This window comes from Mus musculus, chromosome 12, assembly GCF_000001635.26.
Source record: "Mus musculus strain C57BL/6J chromosome 12, GRCm38.p6 C57BL/6J".
Classification (NCBI taxonomy): Eukaryota; Metazoa; Chordata; class Mammalia; order Rodentia; family Muridae; genus Mus; species Mus musculus.
The window spans coordinates 75,931,716-75,950,392 of NC_000078.6; the positions used below are offsets into that span (position 1 = coordinate 75,931,716).

Sequence of the window (18,677 nt, forward strand, 5' to 3'; positions counted from 1 at the left end):
CGAAATGATGGTCCCTACAGCTGGTGTGGGTCCTCATGTCTCATTTATTCTAGTCACCCATGCAAGTGTGAGGCAATTCTTGATCCTGTCACGTTGACAATATCAGCCATCCCAAAGTGACAGGAACAGCAATAGAAGGCCATCTGCCATCTCCCTGTCCCTGGACTTTCTTAGTTCTTTGGTCATCTCTGGCCTTCCCAACAGGATTAGAGTTCTGCTGAGTTTAAAGAGGCACAGTGGAAACTGAATGAGGTTGGCAGTATTCAGCATTCCGAATATGGCCGCCAGCTCATGCATGCTGAGGTATTAGCAGGAGTTGCTCGTGTAGAGTCTAACTCTTCTTTCCAGACCTTTCCCATTGTCTTATGACTGTAGCTCCTCTGGCTTGGTGGTCTCTTTAGGGATTTAGCTGACCCAAGTCCCTTAGTATATTTAAATATGCCCTTCCAAAATTTCAGCTCAGGCCCAATGAGGCTTCCATCCTCAGAGAGCCTTAGAGTCTGTGATGAGCTATGGAGCTAATCATTTATGTGGTTATTACTTCAATAAATTTTAATTATATGTTCACCAAAAAATTAATGGATATTAATGTATGAATTAATTGTTGATAAATGAAAATCGTGTATTTGTGTAGCTACAAATAGGACAAATATGTGTTTTGTGCTAGACACAGTTTTGAGTATTGGGAATTCCACAGTTAACAAAATAGACAGAAAGTTCTTGGCTTTTCTAGAGCTTAGCTTACCCTGGGAGGGCTAAGGTATGTAGTGTGACTGATGATGAGAATCCTGAGAAAGAAGAGGGAGAGGTTGGGATGGCTGGGTGAGTGACCAGGGGCAGCATCACTGTGGACATGCTGTGCGCATCAAATGAGATCCAAGAGCAAGCCTCATGATCACCATGAGGAAGAGCCTTCTGGGTGAGGGATCAGCAGTTACAAACCCAAGTATGATCTCAAAGGAGGTGATAAAGGACAGCACCGAGGGATGTGGTGTCACAGCAGGGACGGGGCATAACTCATACTGGCTTTCTCTGAGTGACCTGATGTCATTTGAGGGTTCTAAGCAACAGAAAGCGACCTGGTTTAAACCTTATCTGGTTCTCTGCTGAGGGCCAGCCCCAGAGGTTCTTCTTTCCTGTTCTTGGTTCTCCTTGAGGCAGAGGAGGGGGAAGAACGTTGGTAGGGTTAAGATTTGGTCTTATGAGATATTTGGGGTTGCTGTATAATAATAAAACGTTTACCTGCCTTAAGTTTAAGCCACTTGCTGAGGAAGCGGCCTGTCTGTCTGAGTTCCTCTGAAGCCAGAAACTGTTCAGTCCCTTATCATAAAACAGCAGGGGATACGTGAGAAGAATTTCTGCTGCTGCTCCTTTCTCTGGTGAATCAGCCAGAAACCTCTCTGGATAAACTCAGCTCACTCTTTGTGAACCTCGGAGGAAGGAAAGGAGAAGAATTAAGATGCTACACATGGGCAAATATGCACAGGATGAAGACGTAGACAGTGGGAGGGTGTGGGGATCTCATTTGCAGTTAGGTGAAGGAGCAGCAGAGGAAAGACCATGAGGGTGGTTCCAGGGCCAGTTGGAGGCAAGGAGGTGGGGCCTGAGCTCTTGCAGCTTATCTTCAGGTGATGGGACTTCAAGGTTGGTTTGCAGGAGAAACCATTAGTTGAATGACTCCTTTTTGAATTGGGAGAGCTTTTTGTATATGATGTATATGATGTCCCACTCTTTCCTTCCTCCTTGGCTCTCACCCTTGCTTTGTTTAATCATCTATCTATTTATATCATACCCCCCTCTCTCGCTGTCTGTCTGTTTGTCTCTGTCTCTGTCTCTCTCTCTCTTTCTCTGTGTGTGTGTTTCTCTCAAATATATATACATATATATGTTCACTAAAATGCCAAGTAGCATTCTGGTAATGCACAAAGCCCTCTGGTCTCTGTGATGCAGGAAAGCATTCCTGTACTTATTATCCAGGAATTCCTTTGTAGTAGAAGTGTTTAATTTTGTCATTAATCTCACGAGGACAAATGAAAGCACTCTCTTGACATTCCCCATGTTTTGTTGAGTCAACTGGGTTAACAGTTGGCTAATACACCTTTTTTAAAATTCCATACTCTAGGAAAAAGTCATTACTCAGGCTGGATAAGGACCTAGATGGATTGGAAGAAGAAAAGGTGCGCATACAAAAAATAGCTGGCTCTCTCCCACGATTCAAGGATGGCAGTGAGAAAAACGTGATTCAACAGTGTGAAGACACAGCAGCCTTGTGGGAGAGTACGAAAGCTTCTGTCACAGAGAGGTAGGAGAAAAAAATCCCGTCTCAATCTGAGAGTGTGTCTGTGTGGCTAACATTCTGAAGTTTTTGTACTGTCTATCTCTGCAGAGCTTACATGTTCTTGAGAGAAGACAGTACATGGAACCTCTCAAGGACTTCTTAGACTTGAGTTCCAATCACAGGGTCACCCTTGTGTTGTTTTTGACAACATGTAATCTTATATGTCTCTCCAGAGCTTACACGTGTTAACATATAATCCTGTATGCCTCTCCAGAGCTAACATGTGTTAACATATTCACACAATTAATAAAGGTATGAATCTGGTGATTATTTATTTGTACAGTCTATTTGCTACATCATCATTATTGGTAATGTGATCAAGCCACGGGGAGAGGGAAAGTCCTTTTGTGACGTATGAGTAGGTGTTACAGCATACACAGTGTTATTTCAGACTGTTTCCTTCCTGTCCTTCTACATAGCCTTGAACAGTGTGGAAGTGCTCTGGAGCTCTTACGACAATATCAGAATATTAAAAACAACTTGACAGCTTTGATTCAGAAGGAAGAGGGCATCATCTCCCAGCAAGCTTCCTACATGGGAAAGGACAACCTGAAGAAGAAGATAGCCGAGGTGAGCCTTCCTTTCAAAAGAGCTGTCCGGTGTGGTGATGTGGCTGATGAGCTTATAAAAGAAATCATCTTTGGAACTTGGTTTCAAAGAATTTAGTGGTGACTATTTTACCAAATACTTAGGAATTTATCAGATCTATCACCAGAGTCAGAAAGAAATCAGTTTCCAAGCTGGTACTGACTTACTTTGGTTTGGGACATAGAACCTTAGCTATAAGACTGTGGGTTGCAGCCTTGCCCCAGGGCTTTAACTGAAAGGGAATGTGGGCCCTCGTGCAGGCCTGTGAGATGAGATGGTAGGGAATCTCTCTCTGCTGCTTACAGACAAGGAGGACATTACAATGCCAGTATTTCTTTCCTACAATGATGTGCCAGCCAAATCCACCAGTTGGCTAGCTGTGTTGATGGCTTCACTAGTCCCAGCTCTATATGCTAAGGAGAACAACATCTTTTGGACACTAGATGTCATTATTTTCTATGAATTTACATGCTTAGACAGGAATACATCACACTATTTACTCTATGACTGTACATTACAATGATGCCTTTCCCACTGGCTCATGAGATTTAAGCTACAGGGATGTCAAACTGTCATAAGCATCTATGACGAGGAGCCCTCTTGATGCATTTGATTATTAGTAAATAGTTTCATTAAATTTCTTATTCTTTTTAAATCGATTTTCAATTAATGAGTTAATTTTGTGTGCATGGGTGTTTTGCCTGCATGTCTGTCTGTCACTTGTATACCTAGTGCCTATGAAGCAGTGGGTCTCACCCTGTGAGTCACTACCCCCTGTGGGGGAGGGGCTGGGGGCAGATTGAACAGTCCTTTATCAGGGCTCACCTAAGACCACCAGAAAACACAGATATTCACATTGTGATTCATAGCAGTAGCAAAATTACAGTTATGAAGTAGCAACAAAAGTGATTTTAGAGTTGGGGATCGTCACAACATGAGGAACTGTACTAAATGCTTACAGCATTAAGAAGGTTGAAAACCACTGCCGTAGAGGCTAGAAGAGGGCATTAGATCCCGTGGACCTAGAGTTACAAGCAGTTGTGAGTCCCCATGTGGGTGCTGGGACTTGAACCAAGGTCCTGATAGCTGAGCCATCTCTCCAACACCCTAAACTTCCTATTTCTTGAGAGTAACCCAATAGAAGTATCATCAACCAGATTAGCTTTTTAAATTTTTGTTTTATTTTAAAAGTGTACAGATGTTTTTATTTCATGTGTGTGGATGTTTTGTCTGTATGAATATGTGTGTGCCACATGCATGCCTGGTGCCCACCAAGGTCAGAAGGCACCGGCTCCCTGGAACTGAATGGTTGTGAGCCATCATGTGCATGCTGGGAACTGAACCCCAGTCCTCTGCAGAAGCAGTCTATGCTCTGAACCACTGAGCCATTTCTCTATCTCCAATCAACCAGATTCTTATGGGAAACTTAGTCTTAGAACCATTAACCCCTGTGCTTCAGTGACACCAAGACTGTCAGTCATGGCTCTTGTCTGAGACCCATTTTCGCAGAGCTGACTGACTATGCTAAAGCAACCTGCTGTGTGACATTAGTTGTACGATGGTGACTGTGTGGCTGATTTCATATCAAACTTAATTGAAGGAGGCCACCAAGATCATGAAGCAGGCCATTACCTGGCATTACAGATAGTATGTGGTCATGAAGCAGGCCATTAGCTGGCATTACAGATAGTATGTGGTCATGAAGCAGACCATTAGCTGGCATTACAGATGGTTTTCCTAGTTCTATCCAGTAGCTCTGAGATTCACTGGTCTTGAGACCTAGACGGAGTCTGTCCTAATTTCCAATGGTTCCCTTAGGTCTTAGAGGTAGCTAGCCAGCAAGCAACTCCAAGGGATAAGATCTCCCTTTGTCAGTCAGCAGAGTCTCACAAGGACGGTCACTTCCTTCTGGGTAAGGCTCAGACTTGAACTTGCCAATCCTCATGCCTCAGGCTCCCGAATGCTGGCATTTAAACACGGACTACTATGCCCGGTTTTTAATTTCCAGATTTAAGCTTCTTAGATTGAGATAAATCTTCATTCACATGTAGTCACATGTAGTCACATGTCATAATGAAGTGCCCCGTCACGCCCTTTACTCAGTTTCTCCAGTGATAAAATCGCCAGGACAATCATGAGTTCAAGCCCAACCTGAAGTATATAATGAGACTGTCCAAAAGTAACCGAGTGTGGCATGAAGGTTGAGCATGGTATGCATGGGACTTTGGGTTTGACTCCAGTACCAAACCCCTGAAACAAGAATTTAAAAATAGATACAGGTTTCATAATGCAGGGCAGGAGGAAAACTGAGTAAAGATTATCAATAAAGTAATTGCATTCTAACAATTTTCCATTGGGAAAGCAGAACAGTTACCGTAGCGTTGTGATCTCTTTTGTTTGTTTTACATTTATTTACCTAGAGAGAGAGAGGACACGGATGTCACAGAGCATGCGCGTAGGATAACTTGTGGAAGGGCAGTCATTTGTCCTCTCCATGGAGTCCTGGAGATTAAGCCCAAGGCTGTGAGGCCTGGCACCAATGACCCTTACTCCACTAACCCATTCTGCCGGCCCTTACGGTCATTTCTGGGGGGAGGTTGAATAATAAAAAATAGAATTGTTCTCCCAGTTGCCTCTCTCTATATATGTTTTGAATATATATCTTTTGCTTTTTTTTTCTTTACAGATTGAAACTGTCAAAGAAGAATTCAGCGACCATTTAGAAGTTGTAGACAAGATAAATCAGATTTGTAAAAACCTACAATATCATCTGAATAAAATGAAAACCTTTGAAGACCCCCCCTTTGAAAAAGAGGCTAATGCTATTGTGGACAGATGGCTTGATGTATGTGGCCAGTTAATTAACTAAAAATTATGTTTCATTACAAATTGATATTTAGAGAGAATATCTTTAGTGTTCTTATGATACTGAAATTTTAAGCTGTTATTCTTTATAATAAATAATATATTTTACTTTTTTGTAAAAAATGTGGTATAATAACTTAGGAATTAATTACATCTCAAAGTTAGACGTTACTAAGAAATGGGACCTTAGTCTTCCAGATTTTGTGTTTGTGCGGTGTGTATGTGTGTGTGTGTGTGTGCTTGCTTGAGCTTCAGTGTGTGTGTATGTGCCAGGCATGGTAATGTACACCTGTAATTCCAGCACTTGGGAAATAGTAATATAAAGATAATGAATTGAAGGCCAGTCTGAGCTTCATGAGAGCCTGTCTCAAAAAAATAAAAATAACCAGGCAAGGATGTATGCTGTTAATACAAGCACTTGTGGTCAAAAGGCATGTTGATCTCTGTGAGTTCCAGGCCAGCTTGGTCTACTTAGAGTTTCAGGTCAGCCAAGACTTCATAGTGAGTCTTTGTCTCAAAAAAAAAAAAAAAAAAAAAAAAAAAAGAAGCAAATCTTTAAAAATTGTATTTAACATATTGAAAATAAATTAGCCACATGGCCTTTCATTCAGGATCTTAATATTTAACTCTACACTTGATGCACTTGTAGTTTAATTTGATATTCTTGTGAGTCACAAACTGAGTTATCTGTATTTTTAATTAATCAGATAACTATTTATTTATTCATTTGTTCATTTGTTTATTGAGACAGGGTCTTGCTATGTAGCACAGGCTAGGTTTTAACTTACTACGAAGCCCAGGATGGCCCCAGACTTGCACTGAGACTCCTGCCTCATTCTCCTCAGTGCCTGGATTAGAGCATGTGCCACCATGCCCTTCTTGAGACAAGGCCTCATGTAATATAGCCTGGGCTTGATCTTCCAGTGATCTTTCAGAGTTGCTTTGAATTACACACATGCTCTAACAAGTCTGCTGAGATTTTTTTTTAAGAGATAGGGCAACATGATATATGAAAGTAATTTTTTTTGTTGATGAATCAGACAATTAGCTTTTATTAAAATATTTCAAAACAAGAGAATGAAACAATGTTCTCCACACCCATGTCCATATTTTCTATTTATAATCTGCTGTAGATTAATGAGAAGACAGAAGAATATGGTGAAAATCTTGGCCGAGCGCTGGCCTTGTGGGACAAACTTTTCATCATAAAAAACAACATCGATGAGTGGACTGAACAGATCCTTGGGAAAGCAGAATCCCATGAGCTGACTGAGGAGGACAGAGGAAGGCTGAAGGTAACTCACCCTGAGAAGACAGGGTCCTGGCTACCGGCTGGTGTCACCTTAATGTTGCCTTTGCCTTTTGCATCAGGGCAGAATAATTGCAATGAAACAATGTATTTCTTTCACTTTCCCCTGAAAGGGCTCTCAACTCCATTGATTGCTCTGTGAAATCCAGGCGAATATTTTCATGTACTGTTCCTCTGGGATTCACAGACAACCAAGGACTGTGTGGATGCAGGATGTGAGGAAGGGTTCCAACAAGAAGAAAGCTGATTTTTTTTAAAAAACCGTGCTCTCAGTTTGGCATTGGGAAAGAGTCTACATTACCTCCTTTGATGTAGAAAGAATTGTTTCTGTTGTAGCTGAGTGTAGTTCAGAGGTACAATGCCTCTCTAGCATGACTAAGGCTCCGCACGTCAGCGCCACAGTTGGGAACTCTTTCTAGCTACTTATTTATTTAATGTCATTAATTTGCACAAAGCCTTTCTAGACCAGAAAACATCTAAATACTGGCAGTGAAACGTGAGTCAGTATAGTCTAAAAAATATGGGTATGTATTTATCTAAAGCTTCGAATCTCATTATCTCTCAACTTCTTGCATTTTATTTAAATTTTAATTCATGTATTTTTCTACATGTTAGGAAAAGTTTTTTTAAATATGAGGTTGATTTCCAGTTTCCTGGACAATTGGGGTGTGTACAAAATTGATCGTCTCTAAGGGTCTTTTAGATGCGCCTTAAATTATAGGTTATTTGAAAATGTGAAGGCAAGAACTATAAACAGCCAGCCTATGGGCCTGATTCCAAAGGTGTTCACACTCATTCAGAGTTTGTATACACATAGCCAAGACATTGGCCGGCTTTTTCAGCCATGAAAGCAGCCTCTTGGCGCAAGCCTTACTCTAACCTATTGTCTTGAGAGGAGACTCTTCCCTTGGCTGTCTTTTGCCTCACCCCTAAGGCATTTGGTGGGTTTGTTATTCTTCAGACAAACAATAGAAAACAAAGGATTAGGAGAAATCCAAGGGCGCCTTCAAGTTTCTGTACATTGGCAATAATAACCGTAGGTCTCCAAAAGTAAGATGATATAAAGCTATTTCTCTTAAAATCCTTCTGTTTTAGGAAGAGTTAAAAGTACTCGAAGAGCAAAGTGCAGAATTTTCTAGAAGAGTGGCTGACATACAGTCGTTGCTTCAGAGCAATGAGAAACCACTTGAACTGCAGGTATGGGAAGTTGGATTCAGGTCTCAATGGAAGATTCTCTGTCCCTTTGAAAATGGTAGCCATAGTCCACACATTCTAAATTTAAATAGAAAGTGAAATTAGAATGAGTACTTATTTGTGCTCAATTGAAATTTTAAGAATCTGTATAGGCAGGCGTGTGGACCACATTCGGCGTGATAATATGCGTTTGTCTTTTTCTCCCCGTACTTCTTCACATGCCTGCCGTGTGGAGAAATGCTGACTGGCATTACACACGAAGTCACAGTGGTTTCCTATGTGTATGTAGGGAGGAGACTGTGTCTTGAGTAGGGTCATTGAAATTGCCTCAAGGATGATTTTTTTTTCTTTCTGTTGTGTGACGAGACTTATCTCCATTTCATGTGGCTGAAGAAGTGTAGTGTTTCTGCACACGCTCTTAGGCAAGCCGCATGGATGGCACCATATCTGTACAGCCAACGAGTTTTGTGATCCTGGGCAAGTTACTTAGTCTCCTTCAGTCTGCATGTCAAGTGCTCACACCTCCTGCTGAACACATAAAAATGTCATCAGTGCTAGCCAGTGAGGGGGTGCATGCCTGGAACCCCAGCGCTGGAGCAGGGGTTCGAGAGCTGGAGACTAGTGAGATCCTGTCTCGAAACCAGACAAAGCTATTAATGTTCTCTATGCATTTTTAATCTCATTTCTCTATGCGTTTTTAATCTCATGTGTTTGGAATAGGTTTTCTCTCATGAGTGCCATAACATTTCGGTTTGCATGTTGGGTGCAATGTATTTCGGAAGGATTCCAATTACTCTCTTAGAAAAGTATCGATTTCTATTTTTTTCATGTAGCTCTTGTTCCTTTTTGCTTTTTGTTGTTGGTTGGTTGGTTGGTTGGTTTTTGTTTTGTTTGGTTCGGTTTTGAGACAAGGTTTCTCTGTGTACATCTCGCTGACCTTGGGCTCCCTCTGGAGACCAGGCTGGACTTGGAGATCTGCCTAACTCTGCCTCCCAAATGTAGGGGTCAAAGTTGTGCGCCACTACCCCCAGCCTTAGTTCTTGTTTCTTTTAAGAACAATGTGGTAAGAAACTTTTCACTCTGAGACAAAGAGCTGTCAATTTGTTCTGTAGCCATTGCCTGAGGTATGCTGCAACAGGCTCCTTACTGCATGTGCTGTGTCCTGCATTTGGTGATTTCAGGTCATGGAGTCCTCTGTCCTGAGCAAGATGAAAGATGTGAAAACACATGTCGCAGGGGGATCCAACAGCTATGCGCCCAGTGGGAGCACAGCTGAGCTGAGAGAGGATCTGGACCAGGCCAAGACCCAGATGGGGATGACTGAGTCCCTCCTGAATGCCTTGTCTCCCTCTGATAGCCTGGAGATCTTCACAAAGCTTGAGGTACCACCCAGCTGCCCATCTCCTATGCTTGGACCTATATTTACACTCTCTCTCTCTCTCTCTCTCTCTCTATATATATATATATATATATATATATATATATATATATATATATATACATATATATATATATATATTAATTACTTTAAAATATATATTGGTGGTGCAAGTGATTAGACCTAGTTCATGTCAGCAAGAGCTCCTCCCTATTGCTGAGATTTCTCTAACACTTACTTTTGGGGATCTTGGCCTTGTGTAGTTAGTGAAGATGGGGTGGGGTGGAGCTGAGGGTGGGTATTGTGGGCCAGTGAGACAGCACAGCAAGTGCCCCAAGCCTGATGGCTTGAGTTCAATCCCTTGAACCCACATGACATTCCGCATGCATCCACATGCCCACAATGGCATCAACACACACATATCAAATAAATATGTGTAAAAAGTAAATCATATTGTACTATAAGTTGGCTATACATTGTAACCTTAGTACAGGGGAACTGAGATAAGAGACTCACTGGCCAGCTAACCTAGCCAATAATGAGCTACAAGTGCAGTGATCTAGATAGAAATAAATTAATAATAATAATAATAATAATAATAATAATAATAATAATAATGTGCAGAATAATTAAGGAAGACATCTGAGGTTGACTCTGGCTTCCACACACCCTGGCACACACATGTATGTATAAACCGGTACATACATGTACACACAGACATGTATGTAACAAGGAGCTCATGAGCTTTGGAAGCAAGCAAGCCAGTTTGAGGATGCTGTGACTGGTTTATTCTGTGTGCAGGAAATCCAACAGCAGATCTTTCAGCAGAAGCACAGTATGACGGTCCTGGAAAATCAAATAGGGTGCCTCACTCCAGAGCTCTCCGAACTGAAAAGACAGTACGCAAGTGTCAGCAATCTATTTAATACCAAAAAGAACGCGCTGCAGGACCACTTTGCCACGTTCCTGAACGGTGAGCATCATGGGTCTCGAACTTTGTTTCTGTCAATCTTGAAATAGGAAAACGGAAATAGCACTGTGGGCCCAAAGGCTGATCTAAACTCAACCTCCAGATAGCTTGCACAGAGTGTATTTAAAGGAATAATATTTGGATAACTCCCTTGGGGGAAACACTGTTAATGCCTGGTTTAAGTAATATCCCCTTTTCAAGCCTTAAATCTCTATTTCATGATCATTGGGGCCATGTGGTCAGTTTGGGTGTGTCTGCAAACATGTTGCCTCTGATGATGTCTTTGGATGTCCTGTGTGCTTAAAAGGGTGTTTGTGCAAAAAACTACACCAGATTGCTTTCTGTACTCCACTGGACCTCAGACTGGGTTTGAGAACGTGTCACAGCTTTGCCCACTGCTGTGGGAAACAAGTTCCTAGTTTCTTTCGTATGAAGTATATGAATTACTGTCTGAATACATGGATTTTTCTTCTTTTCTTCTACAGAGCAGTGTAAGAACTTTAACGACTGGTTCAGCAACGTCAAAACGAATCTTCAGGAGTGTTTTGAACCACCAGAAACAAAACTGAGCCTGGAACAAAGGCTGCAAAAACTTTCTGTAAGACACAGATGCCAAAACTTATCAAGACTAAATGTTCATGAGAAATCTCACTACGCTATCTGGGCTGACCCTGAGTCCCTGTGTTTAAGCGATTCTCCCACCTCTGACCCCAATAGTTGGGGCTTCTGACTTTGTTTAGATGGTACATTATGTTCTTAAGCTTATTGGTAGCTCCAGGCACTTCCTTCTTCTCCAGCCTCAGGGATAGCAATGTTCATGGATACTTAAGTATTTTATATACAGTGATGTAGTATTTGCACATACCTTGTACATGTTCCCCCTTGTGACTATTGCTGTCCTATTTAATGCATTGCTTGATTTTATACACACACACACACACACACACACACACACACACACACACACACACATATATACCATATGGCTCTCTGTACGTCATTGGCCACCAGCACTGGGTTTCAGAACATAGCACAGCAGCAATCCTGCTCATGTTTACATCTGCTCATTTCATGGGCTTCAGAAATTGATGCCCAGACCTGGAAACATGAACACTGGGCTGGGGGATCTGGGCGGAGGTATATAAAGATAATCTGTTCAGTCTCACATTCGGATTGCCAGAAGGAGAATGAAGAAAGTATTTATGAGAACTGAAGCATCACCAAGAGAGGAGATGTTAGCTTTCTTCATCTTGTTCCCATATGAGCGTTGTAGTGGCATTGCATTATTATTGCTTGTTGTAAACATCAGAAAGTCAGATGCAAATACAGACACACACATAAGTGCACACACATACACACACACACTTCCCTTCTAGAACTATTGAGAATGATCTGTCATTAGAGTCAGCCATGTCGTCCTAGCCCAAGGGTGTGCATGGCAGACACATTTTGACTTCACTGTAGATGTAACTGATTTTTTTTTGTATTTCTTAAGGATTTCTTGACTCTTGGAGGAGGAAACAGTAAAATACAGCAGGTAGAGACCGTCCTACAGCATGTGAAGATGCTCTTACCCAAAGCACACGTGAAGGAGCTTGACAGCTGGCTCAGGAGTCAAGAACTGGAATTAGAAAATATGGAGTCCATATGCCAGGCCCGAGCAGGGGAACTGAATAACTCCTTTCAGCAGCTACTGAGGTAGGATACTGTGGTAGCGCTTTCCAGTTCACTACAGCATATGCTACGTATGCTGAGACAGTCAGTGCATACTAATTTCCCAAGTGAAATAGACACAGCTGTCCCTTGCTATCTCTTGAGAACTGGTTCAAGGGTCCCCTGTGGATGTTCCTTTCTGTAAATTGCATGATATTTGCAATTCTTGATGCACATTCTCCCATATACTTTGTTTAAACCATCTGTAGATTTTTTATAACAGCTGATACAATGTGAATGCTATTGTGATAACAATATAAATAATTGTTATACTGTATATTTAAGGGTTATGGACAAGAAAGGAAAAAGGATGTATGTACATCTCGATACATACACAATCTGTTGTCCAATAATTTTGATCTGTTATTGTAATCCCATGGATTTTGATCTCACTTATACAAATGTATACATTTGAAAATACTAATTTTATGTGTTTGGCTGTTTGCCTTCGTGTATGCTTATGCACCACGTGTGTACCTGGTGCCCACTGAGATCGGAAGATGTAAGCTCCGAAGGAACTGGAGTTATAGATGGTAATAAGCTGCCATGTGGGTGCTGGGAACTGAACCTAGTTCCTTTGAAAAAGCAAGGGCTCTTAACGGCTGCACCAAATCTCTAGTCCCTCTGTGCCTTCCCGCATTGGTATTAACATCTAAGGCCCAGAACAAGCATTCTACCTTTGAGCTGAGACACTGACTATAACTTCTAAATCCAGGTTCTGTGCTGGGAGTACACAGCTTTAGGGGGCTCTTCAAGCTATCTAAACTGGCAGTGATTCAGAAGAGAGTCCAGACATTGTTTCTTGGCCAGTTAATTTCCTGCATTTGTTTGCTTCTTTGCCTTCATGAATATAGGCAATAATTATTTAAGTTTGGATAAGTATCAAGTTACAGTATTTGTTTGTTTGTTTTAAATAAGCAGTAAGAATCTAGTTGCTGTACCATCCTTTAGCTTCTGCAGTCATTTTTCCTCCAGTCTAATCTAATCTGGGAATTGGCCCTGTAGATTGGAAGATGATTGCAGAAGCCTAAGTAAGTGGCTGACTAATCAAGAAGAGAACTGGGGAAAAATGGAAGTATCAGGAGAGCGAATGGATCTGTTTTCCCAAGCATTGACTAGGAAGAGGTATGGCGATCGTCACTCAAATGCCTTATTTGGGAGTGTGCTTTCTCCGCTGGGCTCCAATAAACTGTCAATGCTATTTGGAAATTACAGGGAGCAGTTTGAGACTGTGGCCCAGCTAAGTGACTCTCTGAAGGAGCATGGGCTCACCGAGGGAGAAGAGACAATCAAAGAATCCACACATCTGATCGATAGATACCAGGCTTTATGGAGACAATTACACGAAATTGAGGAAGAGGATAAGTTACCAGCGGCCGAAGACCAGAGCTTTAACGATCTTGCTGATGATGTAATTCACTGGATAAAAGAGATTAAAGAGTCCCTTATGGCTTTGAATTCATCAGAAGGCAAAATGCCACTCGAAGAAAGAATCCAAAAAATAAAGGTATAACCGTGGAAACCAAATTTGAGAGGTCAGAGTGAACTCTCATTTTGAAAACGCTTCCGAGGAAAACTGCAAAGATTTCTTTCTTAAGAGAAAATAAGATCAGTGCGGGGTGGTTGAAGAAATTCAAATCGCTGAGCTCACAAAAAAGAAGGGTAGTGATGACCTAAGATTAATTTAATGCATATGAAAAAGAAAAAAAAATACGTTCTCCTCTTCCAAGAGGGCAATGGCCAGTTATTCGTCATCCCTTGAAACAGGTAGAAATAACGGTCTTACTGCACGGCAGGCAGGAGTCTGGGAGGATACAAAGTCATCTATGTCAGGGGAGCTGAAGACTCAGCAAGTGGACGATGGGGTAGAGCGGAATCTTGGGAGTGGGCAACTCTGTCTGTAAAGCATTACAGGCTGCACAGTGTGTGGCGTGAGGCAGGGGATTCTCAAGAGCTGCGACTTCATCCAAGAGGAGAGTCACTAAACATGACTGGTTAAAAACTGCAGGGCTAGCGTGCAGGTGTGTACTGGAGTCACGTCAGTGGGGGCATCGGGGCAGGAAGCCCTGACGAGCCTGGTGAGGAGTAGTGAGCTACAAGGATTGCTAAGAATGAATATTCAGATTTACTGTCGTACATACGTCTCCAGACATGGTTTTGCCACACAGTGTGAGTCCCGAGTGGTTGGCTGCCAAGAGCTCAGTTTTAACAGAGCAAAGGGACAGGGATCAGGGAACTAGGCCCGGAGAAAAGAGCTCACAGAAAGGACACATGACTCTCTTAGGATCATAAACGTGTCTGTCCAATTTGTTACCTCTGTCTCTTCACGTCAGTGTTAAGAAGTGGCCAGGAGGGAGGATTGTCCAGAGTTTTTGAAAATCAAGGGTGAGCAGGAGTACAGTTAGTCCAAACCAATACTTCTTTATTAAGAATCAACTCTACACTGTGAAGGGTTGGGGGGTGTCTTCATCTTTCAAGTATATAAAATGAAAAGCTTATTATGGGATAGACTATACTTAGCATCATGGTATCAGTCTGACAAAAAAGATTTCCTATCTGATATCTGGGAGTAATTCAGATGAAGTCAGAGAACCTTCTGAATTCCAGGAAATCATTGCCTTGAAGCCAGAAGGAGATGCTAAGATCCAGATGGTAATGAGACAAGCGGAACACTGTGAGGCCCCGCTGGCTCAAGAGACCTTTACGGACCTCAGCAACCAGTGGGACAGCACGCTCCACCTCGCCAACACATACCTCAGGTAAAGGCTGGCTGCTTCCCTTGCCCAGTAAAACCATAATACGGGTTTGGATAAGATACACTACAGGCGAGAAGTCTGTGAGGGGTGGCCACAGGGGAGTGGGTCTCCAGAAAAGCCAAGAGATAGCTTGGTCATCTCTGTGGCCTGTTTAGGGCGGCTGAAGCCATGACCTCTGGGGCTTTTTGTCTTTTTTTTCGTTTTGTCTTTCCACCCAGCTCCTGTACTGATACCTTCCCTTGATAGCATCTACTTGGGGAGACTGTGGAATAGTGAATCTGTTTAAATCTTAGTCTAAGGAATTCTTAGGTGTAAACATTGATAAATATAGATGAGTCCTATAAACATATTTCTGGTGAAGATTCTCTTTTGTGTTGAAAATGGCGTGTGTGTGTGTGTGTGTGATGTATATGTGTGAGTGCTGGTATGTATGTGCCACACACACAGATAGAGGTTAGAGCATACCTTATAGCCAGGTAGCTCTTTCCACCATGTGGATCCTGGGGATTGAACTTGAGTCATCAAGCTTGGCTGCAAGCCCCTTTAGCCTTTGAGCCATATAACTAGTTTCTCTAGTGAAGATTCTTCTTCACAGCATACTTTTTTTTTTAAAAAAAAAGATTTATTTATTATATGTAAGTACACTATAGCTGTCTGTCTTCAGACACACCAGAAGAGGGCATCAGGTCTCATTACAGGTGGTTGTGAACCACCATGTGGTTGCTGAGATTTGAACTCAGGACCTTTGGAAGAACAGTCAGTGCTCTTAACCTCTGAGCCACCTCTCCAGCCCCCACAGCAACACTATATCATGTTTTTATGAGTTCTTGGAGGATTATATGTATTGCATTTTAATTATACTGACCTATTCTTCCCAACCTCTACCCAGATCTACCCTTCACCTGTGCATCCTATCTCAATTTTTTTTGTTTTTTCTCTTTTTTAAAAAAGTAACCCCGAGTCCAATTTGTGCTGTCCACATGCCCATGATAGACCTATCAGGAACTGCACCCTGCAGGACACTGACTCGCCCTTCCTAACAACCATTAGCGGTCAATAGCTCTTCAGTTAGGGGCGGGGCTCATGAGTTTATGCTAGACTCTGACCACCACTGCCACGAGCTCAAGAGTGTAGGAGGCTTGCATATCCAGAAGAAGCTGTTTCGTTTGGCCCAGCTTGGCCACTGGCTCTTATAACCTCTCTGCTCCTGTGTGGTTCCTGAGGCTTCGGTTACTACCATGTCTTAAATAGTACATTCTTGCATGGAAAATTGAGTCGAAATTGAACACCTTGTGTGTGTATGTTTGTGTATGCATATGTGTGGGGAACAGAGGTCGACTTCAGATGGTGGACTTGGGCACATCTACCTTGTCTTTGGGGCAGGGTTTCTCAACTGGCCTGAAATGGTCAAGTAGGCTAGGCTGACTGGTCAGTGAGCCCTGGTCATCCACCTCCTTCCTCCTCTTTAACACAGTTGTTATAAGTTCATACTACCACACTCGAATTAATCTCTTCCTTCCTTCCTTCCTTCCTTCCTTCCTTCCTTCCTTCCTTCCTTCCTTCCTCCCTCCCTCCCTCCCTCCCTCCCTCCCTCCCTCCCCTCCCCCTCCTTCTTACTACTACTTCTTCTTCTTCTTCTTCTTCTTCTTCTTCTTCTTCTTCTTCTTCTTCTTCTTCTTCTTCTTCTTCTTCTTCTTCTTCTTCTCCCTCTCCTTCTCCCTCCTCTTCCTCTTCCTCTTCCTCTTCTCTCTCTCTCTCTCTCTCTCTCTCTCTCTCTCTCTCTCTCTCTCTCTCTCTTTCTCGCTTTCTTTCTCTCTTCTTTCTAGACATTGGGCCCTAGGGATTGAATTCAGGTCTTCGTGCTTGCCAAGCAGGCACTTGACCTGCCCCCTCTCTCTCCTGCCACTTGTTTTAGTTTTATGTAAGTGTAAAATAGGACGTTATAGTATATTGGCATATAATAAACATTGCAGGGACTAGTTTGAAAGTAAAACATTATTTTGTAACAAATATTAATTGTGTAACAAGAATTATCCCTAAGTAATACTCAAATAACTCTGAGCTAGGCTTAGTGCTGTTTAAAGGGTTGGAGTGTTAACTAGGGTCCTTGGAAATAATATGCACTGATATTACTTTAATGCCACTTATGTATAATGTATGTTGAATAGAGTATACTAAATGCCCCTTCATTTTGCTTAATGCCATTCCTTTTGTAAACTCTTTTGCAACATTTAGCCATCAAGAAAAGCTTGTACTAGAAGGAGAAAAGTATTTGCAGAGTAAGGAGGACCTGAGGCTGATGCTCACAGAGCTGAAGAAGCAGCAAGAAGCAGGCTTTGCTCTACAGCCTGGGTTGCCAGAGAAGCAGGCCCAGTTAAAAATTTATAAGAAATTCCTCCAGAAAGCCCAAGATTTGACATCCTTGCTAGAGGAGCTAAAATCTCAGGGCAATTACCTCTTGGAGTGCACTAAAAATCCCAGCTTCAGCGAGGAGCCGTGGCTAGAAGTGAAGCACCTGCATGAGAGCCTTCTCCAGCAGCTCCAGGTGAGACGGGTGGGCAGAGGAAATCCCTGAGACAGGAACCATGCCTTAGCTGTGCCTGTGACAGCCAAGACACGAGGCTCTTCTGCAGAACTAGTGCTTGGAACTTAGTTATTCTTTTGCTGAACCCAAGGCTTTCAGTGGGTTCCAGTTGTACATGAAAGTACCAACTCTTAAGAAGGGAGGAATCTCCCTCAATCACTTTTAATAGAGAAAGCCATTGTGTGTTGATTATGGTATTTCCTCTTGTTCCCCTCTTCAGTAGTCAGATAGCTTAAAGTTCCTTAGGAATCTCTATGAAAATGGCTATGTGAGCATTATTCACCCATCCATACATCCATCCACCTATCTATTCCTCCACCCACCCATCCATACATCCATACATCCTTCCATCTATTCATCCAACCTTCCATCAATCGATCCATCCATCCTTCCATCAATGGATGCATCTATCCTTCCATCAATGCATCCATCCATCCATCATCCATCCATTATCTACCCATCCACCCATCCATCCCCTAACTCATCTCCCTATCTACCTATTTATCCATCTACTCATCTACCTCCCCATCCATCCATCCATCCATCCATCCATGCATCTATCCATCCATCCACCCACCCACCCATCTACTAACTCATCTCCCTACCTATTTATCCATCCACTCATCTACCTCCCTCTCCATCCATCTATTCATCCACTCACTCACTGGTCAGATTTATCTGTCAACAAATGCATCTACTCATCCACCTACCCACCCACCACAAATATGCTTATTAATATATCATTCACCCACCCACTCATCCATCTAGAGTAATAACTTATATAAATTGTCATGTTCCTCCCTCGGATCTTTCCATACAATCTATAATTGAATGAGTTGAGGTAAATTGTCCCCTCGTTATAAGAGTTCATTCTTTCAGCAAAACTAACTTTAATTCATTAGACATTGAAAGCCGGCTTCAGTATAAGGATTGTCTGATCAAGAAATCCAGATGATTCAAATTCTGCGGGATGGGCACAGGT

General features: G+C 42.3%; 1 protein-coding gene across 1 annotated transcript in view; it reads left to right on the forward strand.

The window, feature by feature from the left end:
• Positions 1–18,677, forward strand: part of Syne2 (spectrin repeat containing, nuclear envelope 2) — a 292,611-nt gene that overhangs the window by 113,398 nt on the left and 160,536 nt on the right. Inside the window, exons 31-43 of the mRNA NM_001005510.2 lie at positions 2,123–2,302; positions 2,758–2,908; positions 5,613–5,771; positions 6,925–7,086; positions 8,196–8,297; positions 9,476–9,676; positions 10,474–10,645; positions 11,128–11,240; positions 12,138–12,340; positions 13,361–13,480; positions 13,571–13,862; positions 14,963–15,114; positions 17,347–17,656. Coding sequence (NP_001005510.2) covers positions 2,123–2,302; positions 2,758–2,908; positions 5,613–5,771; positions 6,925–7,086; positions 8,196–8,297; positions 9,476–9,676; positions 10,474–10,645; positions 11,128–11,240; positions 12,138–12,340; positions 13,361–13,480; positions 13,571–13,862; positions 14,963–15,114; positions 17,347–17,656 — 2,317 coding nt within the window. The remainder of the gene's footprint in view (positions 1–2,122; positions 2,303–2,757; positions 2,909–5,612; positions 5,772–6,924; positions 7,087–8,195; positions 8,298–9,475; positions 9,677–10,473; positions 10,646–11,127; positions 11,241–12,137; positions 12,341–13,360; positions 13,481–13,570; positions 13,863–14,962; positions 15,115–17,346; positions 17,657–18,677) is intronic.